General features: G+C 43.9%; 1 protein-coding gene across 10 annotated transcripts in view; it reads left to right on the forward strand.

Moving 5' to 3' along the window:
- LOC148025450 (sterol 3-beta-glucosyltransferase UGT80A2-like) overlaps positions 1-14,243 on the forward strand; it is a 182,520-nt gene that overhangs the window by 132,245 nt on the left and 36,032 nt on the right. For 7 of the 10 annotated variants that reach the window (XM_087692583.1, XM_087692578.1, XM_087692579.1 and 4 more), the window contains 2 exons: positions 10,671-10,773; positions 11,914-11,990. In XM_087692583.1, coding sequence (XP_087548709.1) covers positions 10,671-10,773; positions 11,914-11,990 — 180 coding nt within the window. The remainder of the gene's footprint in view (positions 1-10,670; positions 10,774-11,913; positions 11,991-14,243) is intronic. The other 3 variants (XR_015693096.1, XR_015693097.1, XM_087692582.1) reach the window with 1 other exon arrangement.

Consider the following 14,243-nt stretch of genomic DNA (forward strand, 5'->3'; position numbering starts at 1 on the left):
GCTTCACTGATATGCCAAGTGGCGAGTCTTTGGTGTCTCGTGATAATGACTCTAATCCAACTGTGGTGTAGCCTCCTCGAACATGGTCCTGGTAGACGGGGTCGCCATGCTCGATGAAGGGAAATGGCTCTATCCAATGTGACACCACGGTGTGGCATGTAAGGTGTCTGGCAGGGTAGCTCTGTCTCTGCTAGGTTGGTAGTGTCAATAGGGTCGGCTTTGTAGAAGAAGTCTTTCAGTGCTCTGTGTGTGTGTCACTCTGGGTGAGTTGGCCTCGTGTCTCGCAGTAGTGTAGTTCGGGGCCTCTTAAGCTCCAGGAGGAAAAGACCTAGGCATGTGGTAGAGAGAGAGATAGAGGGTGTTATGAGGACATGTATTTTTGAAACCTCATGTCAATAGGGTTGGCTCTGTAGAAGAAGTCTTTCACTGCTCTGTGTGTGTCACTTTGGGTGAGTTGGTCTCCTGTCTCGCAGTAGTGTAGTTCGGTGCCTCTTAAGCTCCAGGAGGAAAAGACTTAGGCGTGTGGTAGAGAGAGAGAGAGAGGGTGTTATGAGGACATGTATTTTTGAAACCTCACTTAACATGTGGATTAATTTTTAATCACATGGTTAATTGAATGTTGCATATGTCAGGTGCAATTGGGGTTAGAGTAAATTTACGAGCCTAGGTCTTGAGGAATTCATGGGATGTCAAAGGCAAAAGTTGCTATAAGTTATGCCGCACAGGAACTTGGTGGTATCCGGTGCCAGTTGGCCGAGGTCATTCATTTGGCCATAAGTGTCAGTTGGTGACATAAGTGTCAGTTGGTGACACTAGAGAAGTGGCATTTAATGGTACCTACTACCTAATGCCAATCTGATGGTCAAAGATTCACAAAGACACTCGGGAATGGAAGTTGCCTAGCCAATTTAATTATTGGCCAGTTAGACTATTGTTTAGGGCATTGAAATAATTATTAGATTAATTTTCAGTATTTAAAGATTGAAAATTAATATTTGATTATGAATAATGCTGGAAAAATCATTTGGGAAGGTTGCCACTTGTCAAAAAGACCCATGTAAGAAAACAAACTTCTTTACAGGTTGGAGAGAGGCACTTTTGTATATTCAGCCTGCAGGAGAGGGGGAGGAGATGCTGCTGGTCTGATTTGCAGCCATTGAAGGACCAGAGAACCTTGTGAGGCAGCCATGAGGTAGGAGAAGACCAATCAACAGCAGGTGACAATATCTACAGGCTGTTTAGACAGGGCAGCAGCAGTAAATGACTGATTTTCTTCAGTTCTTTGCATCTACAAGCTGTTGAAACAGGGCAGTAGTAGTAAATGACAGATTTTTGTCCGTTCTTCGCGAAGAAAGTCTGAATTTTCTCTCTCCTCAGCATTCTCTCTCATCTCCTAGCCTTTTTATAGCGTTGCTCCGAAGATTGCAGCATTGAGATGATGAGATCACCAGAGGCTAAGAAATTTCAGATTTCTTTGCTGTAAACTGTAATCTGCATTAAAACTTACGGTTTAGTAGCAGCCTTAGGAACGTGCCAGAAATTGGAAGCTCTAAAATTGGATTCAATAGGGCTAAAGTTGTTTTCAGTCAAATTCAAGTGGAGGGACTAGCAAATCAAAGAATTTGGGGCACTTTCCATCTCCATCAAAGCAGGTGAAGATCAATTGACTGCTCGAATGAAGGGGCAAATCAGATTGAAGACTTGCTAGTCATTTTGGACAGCAAGGGGAGTTGGAATAATGAAAGGGATTGGGAGAATCCCATTGTACATCAACTTCTTCTTCAATTAAGTCAAATAAATACTAAAAGGGGCACCAGTTTTGGGGCCAACAAGGTGTTCAATGTCCAAGATTATATGGTAAAGTGTGCATTTCAGTTTTGTGAATTTGTTAATTGCTGTAAATAGTCCTTAATCAGGTTATTTACCACCCTATCCAAGGAGGAAGGCTGGTTTCAGAGGGGGGGGGGGGGGGGGAGGGGGGGAGAAAGGGATGTATCTCTCTATGGTTCAGGTTTGAATGGCATCTATTTCTTTTGTACTACTAGTGTGGAATCTTCTTGCCATAGATTTAATTCATGCCTGTTAACTAGGAAGATCTAGTCGTTTTTGTCTAACATTTGGAGAGTGGTGGTGGGCCTTTGTTGCATCCCTCTAATTGGGTTTTGGTAAGGAAAAATGTTCCACTCCCACACAGCCATGTGAAGATTTGGCCTTAGGGTCTCAAAGTTATATTGCTAAGCTTAGGGGTCTGCTACATTGGCAAATGGATCTTATTCAGCATTTTGGCCTTTCTCCTAGGGAGGGATTAGTTGTTTTGCATATGGTTTTTTTTTTTGCTTCTCTATTGTAACTATTGTATTTCTTATGTGATCAATATAATTTTCCATTTCCAAAAAAGAAAAAAGAAGTTCCTCTCATCTAAAAAGGTAACCAAAATGAAACTTGATTTTAGGCAATGCTCTATGTAAGAGTATGCCTATGTTACACAGACAAATGATACTATCAAAAAAGAAAAAGAAGCTAGAAATGTTTTTGCCCGTAGTGAAATATCTCGCTTAGGTGGAAATGTAGGCCTTTGGTCTCCTCTTTGAGTGGACATGGGCATCTTGTTGAAGTGATTGCCATTGCTCTTGCTCTATCAGAGACACCCTCTGAAGATGAAGCTCGCATCATAGCTGGTACAACCTTCTTGAACCACTCACTGATTTAGATACTTCTTTTTGAGAGAGTAGGGCAATCCCATTCCAGTGTTAGGATTCTAGGGCACTTGCTCTATGAGGACGATCTTAGAGAAATAGTTGCACAGACATGGAGATCTAGACCCTTCTTAGCTGGACGGATAGCTAGTGACCTGGAGGAGAGCCTATAGGAGATTAGTTCCTTCTTCAAGGAGGAGCCCACAAGGAGGAAACAAAGCCTTCTAGAGAAGCAAAGAGCTGCGAAGGCATCATTGGTTGCCTTACAGAGGGAGGAGGAGAGACGGCCACCAGGATGCAGATGGATAGTTGAGAGGATGCATACTGCCAGGGCACAGATTGATTCCATGAAGAAAGCTAGATTGGAGTATATATTTCATGCGAGAGCTTCATTTTGGACTCAGTCTGGCGATAGGGTTAATAGGGAGTTTTTCCGAACCACAGGGCCTAAACACTTTAGACTAGCTGTTCGGAGACTTAGAAGAGCTAATGGATCCATTGCATAGGGCCCTCTAGAGGCAAGACAAGTGGCCACACAATACTACACATCCCTACTAGGATCCACTACTAGACCCCCTGGATATGTGAGAGAGAGAGAGAGAGAGAGAGAGAGAGAGAGAGAGAGAGAGAGAGAGAGAGAGAGAGAGAGAGAGAGAGAGAGAGAGAGAGAGAGATTGGTAGAGCACACAGAGGGTGGTTAGAGATAGGATGAGCAGACTCCTATTTTAGAAAGGAGTTGGAGGAGGCACTTTGGGCACTACCTTTAGGCAAGTGTCCAGGGGAAGACGGACTAGATAAGTCCTTTGTGAGCTACAGGGATCTTATCAAAATAGGCCTTCACTCAGCCTTTTAGGAGATTATGGCATTAGGGACTATGCTAGAGAGGCTTTCTGAGGGGCTGATTCATCTTATCCCCAAAGGAAGTGGAGATAGATTGGGGATCACACAGTGGAGACCGATCACCTTGCTTAGAACTGCCTATAAGATCCTCACAAAGGCGATAAGTCTTAGGCTAGCACCAGTGATGTCAGATATTATACACGCCACTCAGACAGGGTTCGTCTGAGATTGTAGCATCTTGGACAACATTTTGACCTTCTGGGAGACAATAGCTTTGGCTAGATCTAGGAGGCAAGACCTTATTGTGCTACTTCTCATGTTTGAGAAGACATATGATTGTGTGGATTGGGAGTTCTTGGAGGGCACAATGCTTAGGATGGGCTTTCCAGAGTAGTGGGTCAAGGGAGTAGCGGCTCTCTATTCTTCAGCACATAGCTAGGTCATGACTGGAGGGGCAAGAGGAGATAGATTCAACATTCGTAGATCAGTTAGACAGGGATGTCCACTAGCTCCTTTCTTGTTTTTATTTGTAGCAGAGGCCATGAGTTTCTTCTTGAGAGACAGATCTATAGGTATCAGAGGCATCAGGCTACCCATCCTCGAATTAGAGGAGCTTCTGGATGTGGAGTTTGTTGATAATACAACAGTTTACTTGGATGGGAATGAGGGCAACTTTAGAGCCTTTGAAACAGCCATGGAGACATTTTGTAGAGCATCAAGAGCACTAATTAATTGGCACAAATCCTATGGATTTGGGCATGAGACACTAGATAGCCAGAGTGGTTGTCACAAGACTATGACAACTAGTACCTTTTTGTTGATTTCTTTATTACATATTTTATTTGGTTTTTCTTTTTGGAAGGATCCCTCTTGAAATTTAAACGCCTGAGTTGCATGGCCAGTATGTGAAACGGACAGGAATGTCTAGTGAGTCAAGACTGGACAGTTAAGGTCCAGTACAAGTCTGGAAGAGATTGATGGCACTGTAGATTGACAAGCCTGGAAGAGACTTGTGAAAGTGTATATGGACAAGTGTGTTGAAGAACTAGCCTGGAAGAGACTAGTTCAAAGTGAAGATGGACAAATCTGCAAGAGATTAGTCCATGTGGGTTCATCAGTGGAAATTCACTTTCAGTTGAGCTACATTGTAAATTTGGATGTAGCCATAGTCTGCAAAGATGGTCAGAAGACTAGTGGGGATGCAATGGAAGCAACTCCTAAAATTTAGGGAGTTACTATTTTTGGATCCTAGAATCTGTTCGCGTCATTATCTTCATTTTTGCACGAGGATCAATTCTCTGGTGTGCCGAGGTCAAATTCTGCACCGAGGATGGAGAATTTTAGACCGGAAGGCTGGAATGGGAAATTATCTTCCAGTGCTGCCACTTGGCACAAAGTTGTGCACTTACCTCTTTAAAGAGGGCTGGCGTGCAGTTTTTTGAGGGATAGGGGCTCATTTATGAAAGACAGCTGCAGATAGAGAGCTCTTGAGAGCTGGTCTACCCTGTCTATGATGCACAGAGGGCTGAGCTTGCTTCCTACTCTCTCTCTCTCCCCCTGACAGTATGGTTATGCTGTAGAATCAAGGGCATTTCTTCTGATTCAGGTACAGCTGTATGGAATATGCTGTTTTTGCATGAGGTAAGAGCCTCTTTTCTCCAGGAACATGAGCAGTTGTTTGCTGCCGACAAGCAGGAACAGGTGAGGGTGGTAACCTCACCAAGCAAGTGTCTGAAACAGCACTGAATCAATTCTGATTTTGGACTGTTCAGAGGTTAATTCAGAGCCCAATTGATGTCAGAATCAAGGGGCATTTGGCCCAGATTATGCAGGACAGTGCAGGGAACAATATGAGCTGAGAACAGGTGTCAGAACAGGTCTGAACCAGTAATTACAGTGGGCTGAACAGTACAGAGAACAATATGAGCTGAGAACAGGTGTCAGAACAGGTCTGAACCAGTAATTACAGTGGGCTGAACAGTACATAGAACAGTATGAGTTGTAAACAGGTCTCAGAACAGGTCTGAACCAGTAATTACAGCAGACTGAAATGGTCAATTCTGCACTCCAACCAGAAGTTTCAGACTTGGGCAGAGTTTCCCCTCCTGGTCAACTTGATTTGGGTCAGTAATTGTACTGTTATGCTGTCAAATTTCACCCAGAATAGGTGAAAGACAGCCCATTGTATTTTCTCCTTTTTAAAAATAAAGAAATACCGCAAGGGGCGCCTAACTTAGGGGCCAAGAGGGTGTCTGTGTGGCAACAGGAGCATTCTAGCTTCCTGTTTTTCTTCTTGATTCTGTGTCTTTAAGTTCAAGTAAAGTGGACGACTATAAATTGGGTGAAAGCATTTATGTATTTTGGTTGTACACTACCGCCCTTTCTAGTGAACAGGCCGGTATGTACTGGCCATGCAACTCAGGCGTTTAGATTTCAAGAGGGATCCTTCCAAAAAGAAAAACCAAATAAAATATGTAATAAAGAAATCAACAAAAAGGTACTAGTTGTCACAGTCTTGTGACAGTGGTGACGGCATGAGGATGGGTTCCTTGTGGGACTGCTGTTAGATATCTCGGATGCCATGTGGGGATTGACATTACCTCAGAGCAGCAGTTGGCATCCCTCCTTTTGAGCATCAGACATAAGCTTTTATATTGGAGCTCGACGAGACTCTCATTGGGAGGAAGAGTCGTGGTTGCCAACCAAGTTCTTTTGGCAACCATGTGGTACATCACTTCTTGTTGGGCATTCTCTAGGTCGTGCATTGGTAGGTGATACGCCTCATCAGGAACTGCATTTGGTCAGGAGAAGATGGGAGTCTAGCCAGAGCGAAGGCGGCTTGGGATGTCCTCATACAATCTAGATCCAGAGGAGGATTGGGGATCATAGACCCAGATAGCAGAGCAAAGGCTTATTGGTCAAGCTCATTGTTAGAGGTCTGCTTCCAGGTGAGGAGCCTTGGAAGGGACCTCTGATGGGGAGGCTAGAGGACTTGACACCTACACATGGAGGACCATGGCAGCCCAGCATTCACTAGATATTTTAGGAGATTAGCATTGGAGATTTAGGGAGGAGCTTCGAGGTTAGATTTGCAGTTGCCATTATTAGAGCATGGAGATTTGTATCTCCAAGGCTCTACCAGCTCCCTCGACTACTATTGAAGAGAAGAGGAGACAGCCTCTTCTCTTTAATCATTATTTGAGATTAGAGTCAGGATACACCATTGGGCAGTGAACACACTTGTCATGGGGGAGATTCTCTTTGCAGGTCACTACATCAGTGGGGGAGTGGTTTTCATTTCAGGAGTTACCACATGAGACTCAAAGGCTGAGACTTCCTGGTCTTAGGGGAGCCAAGGCTATGATGGAGGGGTTTCCACCAGATTGGCAAACTGACACAACTTCCTCTCAGACTTGGATTGGTCTCTTCTCTAGAGGGGATATCCTTCTAGCAGTCATTGCATCTAGTAGAGAAAGGACATTCACTTTCACAGTTGGGGAGGATGGCTGCCTCCAGCGAGAGGATCTTGACCTTACAGCCCTCAGTGGGCTGCTCTAGGTAGAGAATTAGAGTAGTGGCACACTTTGAAAGGAAATGGCACATAGACCCAGACCCAACCACTTGTCTTAAAGATATATGGAGATATTGGGCATACCAGAGGAGGCCTCTACAGAGACTTCAATGGGATCTGGGAGAGTGGGTGTGGAGGGATCCCTTCCCAGATAGGCCATGTGACATTCCCTTTTTTGGCTACACCACTAGATTGGGACGGAGGATACAGATGAGCAAGATTAGAGCACAACTTGCAGCCACCCCTCATTGGCATAGAGAGGGAATCTCATATGAGTTTATATGAATTTTGGAGGCAGCTACATGACAGCTTTAGCCCAAGGAAGATATGTCTCTTTCTATGGCTTCTAGCCCATAGGAGTTTAGGAGTTGGCACTTGGCTTGGATATGGTAGGGACCTAGTGGCATGTGTGCGATGTGGTGAGCCAGAGGAGACACAAAGACATTGCCGGGACTGTCCCAGAGCCCATGAGATTTGGAGGAGAGCTCTTAGGATAGTATTCCATGGTACAATGTAGTCCATGGTGGCAACATAGGGGGCTGTTGCTTGGGTCACAGACAGAGGTCCAACTTTGTGGCTATGAGAACACTCAGAGGAGCATTTCTTTTCTCATCATTGGACAGCATCTGAGCAGGATCCCTACCCCAGACTACTCACAGACATAGTGGACTCAGGAACATCGTCACAGATGGGAGCTGGTTTCCGGTATTATAGCTTGTTACATATGGACAACGAGATGTAGCCAGGTCATTGATCTTCAAGATATACCCACTGGGGAGTCTTTATCGACGATTTGGATAGAGATATTCCACACTCCGTGGGAGATGGGAGAGAGGATGCAGGGCAGCTCTGAGAGGATGAGGAAGAAAAGAGAGGCTTTCTTGTGGATTTGGGATTCAGACACCTTTCGTACTATCCCTCAGATGGTCTGGCACTTTAGCCCACCAGATTGGTTGTTCACACAACCATTGTATCTTTGATCTACCTAGTTACTCTTCATAGAGTTCCTTGTACATTGTATTTACCTCAGGGATTTTTCTTCGAGGTGTTATTAATAGCATTCTCTTTTCTTGGAAAAAAAATGAAGCTCTACGATGTATCCTTGCTGGCTGTTGTCAGCAACAGCGGCTGATCCTGTACTGAATTGGGAGATGGTGAAAAAGTTGGTAACAATTCTTTGTTTGGGTGGATTTGGCCTTGGGGGCCTCCTATCCCATATAATAGCTTCTCTACACCTTTGAAGCTCCAAACGTTGGTCCTATGGCTAGTAGCCCATAAGAATTTGGTACATGACTCGGCTTGGTAAGGTCCCGTTGGCACATGAAGTGCAGACGAGAGTCCTTAGGATAGTCTGTCATGGCACAATAGAGTCTATGGTTGCAACTTGGGGGGATGTAGCTTGGGACATAGATAGAGGACCAACATGCGTCCATAGTTTTTATCATACTTGTATGATTGTTGATGCAGACGTATGAAGAACATATGAAATCTGGAGCATGATATCCTATTTCACTTGACCACTTTTGGGGGGTGGAAGTGACTAAAAAAAGCATCAAAACTTGACAATTTTATAGAAAAATGGTGTCCCATTCCTATAGAAAGCATTGTATGGCAGCTGCCTACCATCAGTGCTTTAATTATGTCTTGGCTCAAATCACTTGAAATCAAAGTCTGAATTTTATTTGGCAAATGAGTGATCATTGAATGCCTTACTGGTAGTGACAATTTCGTAGAATCTAAAGCTATTGAAATAATGAAATTCTAATTTTTAAATTCAGCTTATTATCTTAGTTACACTAGATACACTTTTATTGGTTTTTACAATTGAAGAAAAGAGAGGCTTTCCTGAGGATTTGGGATTCAGACACCTTCTTTCGCACTACACCTCAGATGGTCTGGCACTTTAGCCCACCAGATTGGTTGTTTACACAACCCCTGTATCTATGATGTACTTAGCTACTCTTCATAGAGTTTCTTGCACTTTGTATTTACCTTAGGGGGACTTTCTCCGAGGTGTTATTGATAGAATTCTCTTTTCTTGGGGGGGAAAAAAAAAAGGGCAACGCATGATTCAGCCCCAGGGCCTGAATCATACTCCAATCTACTTTCATACCCGTCTACGTATGACGCATGATTGCCGTATGGAAAAACTATGCATACGTCTATGAGGGTGTTAGGGGAGCCAATCTTTCTTACTATTTGGCTAAATTTGATCAGGATTACCGCTGCCATTTGATCAGGATTTCCACTGTAGATTACTTGTAGGCATAGTGGACTCAAGCATACTTTTACAAGTGGGAGTTGATTGTTAGTATCAATGCTTGGTACATTTGGACTGTGAGGTGTAGTTATGCTATAGACTTCCAGGATGTTTCCATTGCAAAGGCTCTTTTTAGGATTTGGACAGAGATCATCCAAACTCTCTGTAGGAGAGGGGAGAGGCTGTAGGGTGGTTCTGAGAAGACCAGGGGAAGAAGAGATGCTTTCTTGTTAACATGGGCATTATAGCCCACTAGATTGCTTATAACATAGGATCCTGTTACTTGCATGAGGATGCTCTTGCAAGGGATGGGAGTAGTTCACTTTCATAGGAAATTGTGCATAGATAAGACATGGTTACTTACAGTGGATGGACACACTAGAACTATGAGTGGAGGCCTCTATAAAGGTTATAGTGTGGATCCAAGGGGTGAGTATGGAGAGATCTTTTTGTCAAGAGCATGTGAGGCCAGATGAGCAGGATCAGAGCAGTGCCGATTGCTATCCTACATTGGTGTAGACCTTATTTTTGGCCCGTCTTGGATGATTTTTAGAGGAATATTGCTCTTCCCATGGTTAATAGCACACAGGAACTTGCTAAGTGGCACATGGATGGGTTATGGCAGGTTCCTGGAAGCTTGTTAGATAGTGATAGCTAGAGACACAGAGATCTAGGATTTAGACAGAGCTGATACATACATCTGTATGAGATGGGAGAGATTTTTATCTCATTTTGGGTCAACATTTGAGCATGATTCCTATGCAACTCTTTCTAGATAGAGTGTTCTGAGGGACATTACCACAGATTGGAACTGATTACTAGTATTATCACTTGGTCATATGGATGGTGAGGTGTAGTCATGCCATAGATCCTGCTATGGAGACTCTATCCAGGATTTGGACAGAGCTCATACATACATTTGTGGCAGATGGGAGAGATTATAAGTCAACTCTTAAGCACATGAGGAGGAGATGTGCTTATCTTTACACTTGGGAGTTCGCACCTTCTTCCACTTTGAGGCACATATGTTTTGGCATTACAGGCTGCCTGATTGTGTTCCCCTGTGTTAAACTTACTCTTGTCTGATGTATCCTTGAAGTCCTATATAGGGTTGAGTTTGTATTCTTACATCCTGAAGGTTTTGTCTGAGGTGTTTATTGCTAGACTCATTCCTTTTGAGGAAGAATCAGAGCAAGAAGGAATGTGGTTAAAAAGTTGTTCTTACTCTTATGTGCATTAACACTTCCAAACCACTCAATTCAAATTGTTGTGAATCTTTATGTTCTCATCCTTTCTATTGCAGCCAGTTGAGGACCCTGAAGGCATGACAAACATCATTGTTGAAGCTTTATCTCAAACCAACCAAAGAGGAATTATTGACAAAGGTTGGGGTGGAATTGGAAATTGTGAGTCTGTTGACCTACTACCTCAAATTTTGCATCTCCTTTGTAATTGCCCTCGTGATGAAGCTGCTAGGACATTCTGTTGCTTATTGTCCTCAGATTTCAGCATACCAAAATTTTCTGGCTGATGTATGTGTTGTTTGAACTGATCTACATACCCAGAACTGTAGTTGGCTTTAGCTCTCTTTTCCAATTGCAAATGGAAAATTCTAAAATTAGATTGATTAGATGCTTGAATGGAATTTCATTTCTTCAGATGCAGGCATTGCTTGAACTAGCAAATCTTGAAAGTTACCTCACCCCCACCCCACCCCCACCCCCAAATGAAAAGAACCCCACTCTACAATGCCCCCATGACATGGCACGCCCCTCCCACCCTCTCCCAACTCCCCTACATGGCACACCCCCCCGAAAGAAATCCACCCAACTCCCCCACGACTTGTCACCCCCTCACCCCTTGAAAGACTCCACTCCACTGACATGGTCATAATCAGAATAAATTGACATTGAATTACCTCAATAGTTTTATCCCTTTGTTTATCCTTTATATGCTACCTTCTCATTTGGGGAGGGACAAATCACAGAGCCAAAGACTGGCAATTCATGGCAGTTCTCTGCACAAATACAGCCATATAAGAACCTTAAAGGGATAATCTAAAGGCTCTAATTTAAGGGATCCAGCTATACAAAGAACCTTAAGGGATTGTTCAGCCCTGCTGAGCCCTAAGCACCTGTCTTTTGCAAATTAAACATCTCAAATGTGCGAAATGGCTAGAAAAGATCTCAGATGTCTGTTTGACTGACCATAAGGAGATAGTCTCACATACTTCATGCTGTCCGTGGACTTTACATGCGGCATTAGAAAATTCTCTCACTAGAAGAGTTTGTTATTTGTTCCCCAAAATTTCATATCATCATATGCCAAGTAAATCAGGAAGCGAATAGTTTATCTGGACAGGCGGCCTGCAGATGGTATATGATTTTGAAGTGCTTGCTGAAGAATCTATGAAATGTTTTGGTTTTCATTTCCGAAGATGCTTGGTGTATTGAATATGAACTAAACACTTGTTCTTGCAGTGTGGCTATGAAGTTTATGAATAAGACAGATGTTTTTTTCCCCTTTTGTTTTTTTCCTGTGGACAGTGCATAACCCTCCTGATTCAGTATATCTCCTGGAGAACTGCCCTCACGACTGGTTGTTTCCACAATGTGCTGCTGTGGTATGTCGAGTATTCTCTTTTAAACTAACCTTTTGGACCATACTTTCCTTCATGAAGGAACAAACCTACCACATCAGCTCATGTCCAAACTGTCATGTTTGATGTGAATCTGATTCATGTTGACTTGACGCTTTTGTGTTTGCAAATTGTAGTGGCTCAAATCATACTGCTATTATTTAACATGATTAGGTACCTTAACACAGTAACACATCTCTGGATTTTTAGAACTTAAAATTCTTACCTGCAATGCTGGTTCTGGTATCCTTTATCAACCTTGATTCTTGTTATTTTCCATCCTCCTGTTTCCTGTTACCCCATCTGCATGCACAAAAAGATAAATGGTAAACTTTTGCTATGTGAAAATGAACCTCTTTGTACTTTGCATTGCGATACTTTGTTCAAAGGGATTTTTGATAATTGAATCATTCTTTTATCTGGAAAAGTAAAAGTGGAGCTGGCTGTAAGAAGTCAAAATACCATGTGCAAAAGACCTTGGAGAAGCATAAATTCTTAGTTGTTCCAAGGATCTCTGCAGGGGCCCCAGCAGGGCTTCCTCAGGGTTTTTTAAAAAACATTCTTAAAAAATAAATACTTTTTTTTGTGGGTGTGTGGGTGGGCAGGTGGGGCAGGAGCTATACAGTGGGCCCAGCAGGGCTGCCTCAGGGTTTATTTTTCCACAAAAAGTGCTCTTTTTGGGGTTTCCTCCCCCCTTCCCCCTTCTCCCCCCCGCCCCCCGCGCCCCCCCTCCCCAACACACACACACACACGGGGTTTTGGAGGGACCCAAGCATTTCTTTTGTTCCCTTTTACCATAGGGGGAAGAAAGAGAGTGATGGGAGTCTGAGCATTCTTTTGTTTCTTTTTCCATAGTCCTTCATTATCTTGATCCTTATGGTGTCAAGGTCTTTCATGTTTGGGTTAGGGTTGGATTTTCCATAATCTGTGCTTTCAAAGAAGAGAACAACGTACATTAATGGACACCTCTCAAAAAATGAACTTGAGGTAAAAGTACAATAAGAACCTTGTATAGAACTTCAGAAATTCATCTGACCAATAAAAAAAAGTCTAATACATGGGCTGAACTACTACTTCCCCAGTCTTCTCACTCTGGCAGATGGACGGAGGATCAGGTGGAGGAGGTTTTGCAAGACCAGGTATCTAAGCATAGTAGCTTGGAGAGATAGGGCTGGAGCTTCTATTGGAGTAGTGGCCAAGATGCAAGGTGGACATCAACTGATGATATGGTGTAGAGTTTCAACACGTCTATATCCTCCATTTTTTTTTTTTGCAAGTAAAATGTGGCTGATTATATTACTCAAAAAACTGACTACAACAGAGTGCTCATGCTCAACAGACTAGCTGGAGCTGATGCAAAGTCACCAATACATCATGTATATCTATCTTGTAACATCAAAAAGCTTTTATTTCATTCTTTTGATGATCAAAACAAAGAAAACAGCAAATCTTGTCTAGGGGGAATGGGGGCAAGAAGCTTTGGGGGGGGGGGGGTATATATTGCCAACTGGGGCTGCCTGCATGCATCACGAAGAACAGATCCTGGCCGCCCCAAGTGCGCACGAAGTGACCTCGGAGCTCCTGATGAGCCCTGGACTCCCCCTACACTTGATCCCATCGGCTGCGGAGGGAGTGGATGATGGAGGTCCAAAGCTCTGCTAAGGTCGCATGTGCTGAAAGTCTCTCTCCGCCGAAAGCCTCCTGACACCGCGCCTTCCAGATATGCCATCTAGTAAGACTCCCTATGATCTCCCATACCTCCGAGCGGTTTGCTATGGGCTCCGGTACTTGGCGGATGGGTAGAGCCTCCAAACCGACCACTGCGCGAATGACCCTGTCTCGATAATGAATATCGTGTCCTGCATCTCGGCTTTATACAGAAGGTGACGGCCCTGGCTTACTGCTTGCCAACAGAAAGCTCCCCATGAGATACATCCAAGGCTGGGTGCTATACGGCGAAGGATGCGGCATGCTCCTCTCCACACAAGCTGCGCCTCCTCACAAGACCAAAGGCAGTGCTTTGGGGTTTCTAGAGGTTGCTGTGTGCAGCGCTTACAACCTCCCTCCTTCTGTATCTGGGCAAGCCAACTTCCCACCGCCAAGCCTCCATGTGCCATCAGCCATAAGAAATACAACACCCTCCTCAGCCTCCAGCTATCCCATAGGCATTGCTAGAAGGTCCGTCGGAAGGGATCTGTGATGCTGTGTTCCGCCCAGTGCCTGCTACATGATGGCGCC

The sequence above is a fragment of the Lygodium microphyllum genome, chromosome 14, assembly GCF_053477565.2.
Source record: "Lygodium microphyllum isolate KBCC chromosome 14, Lygodium_microphyllum_v1.1.10, whole genome shotgun sequence".
In the NCBI taxonomy this organism is placed as follows: domain Eukaryota; kingdom Viridiplantae; phylum Streptophyta; class Polypodiopsida; order Schizaeales; family Lygodiaceae; genus Lygodium; species Lygodium microphyllum.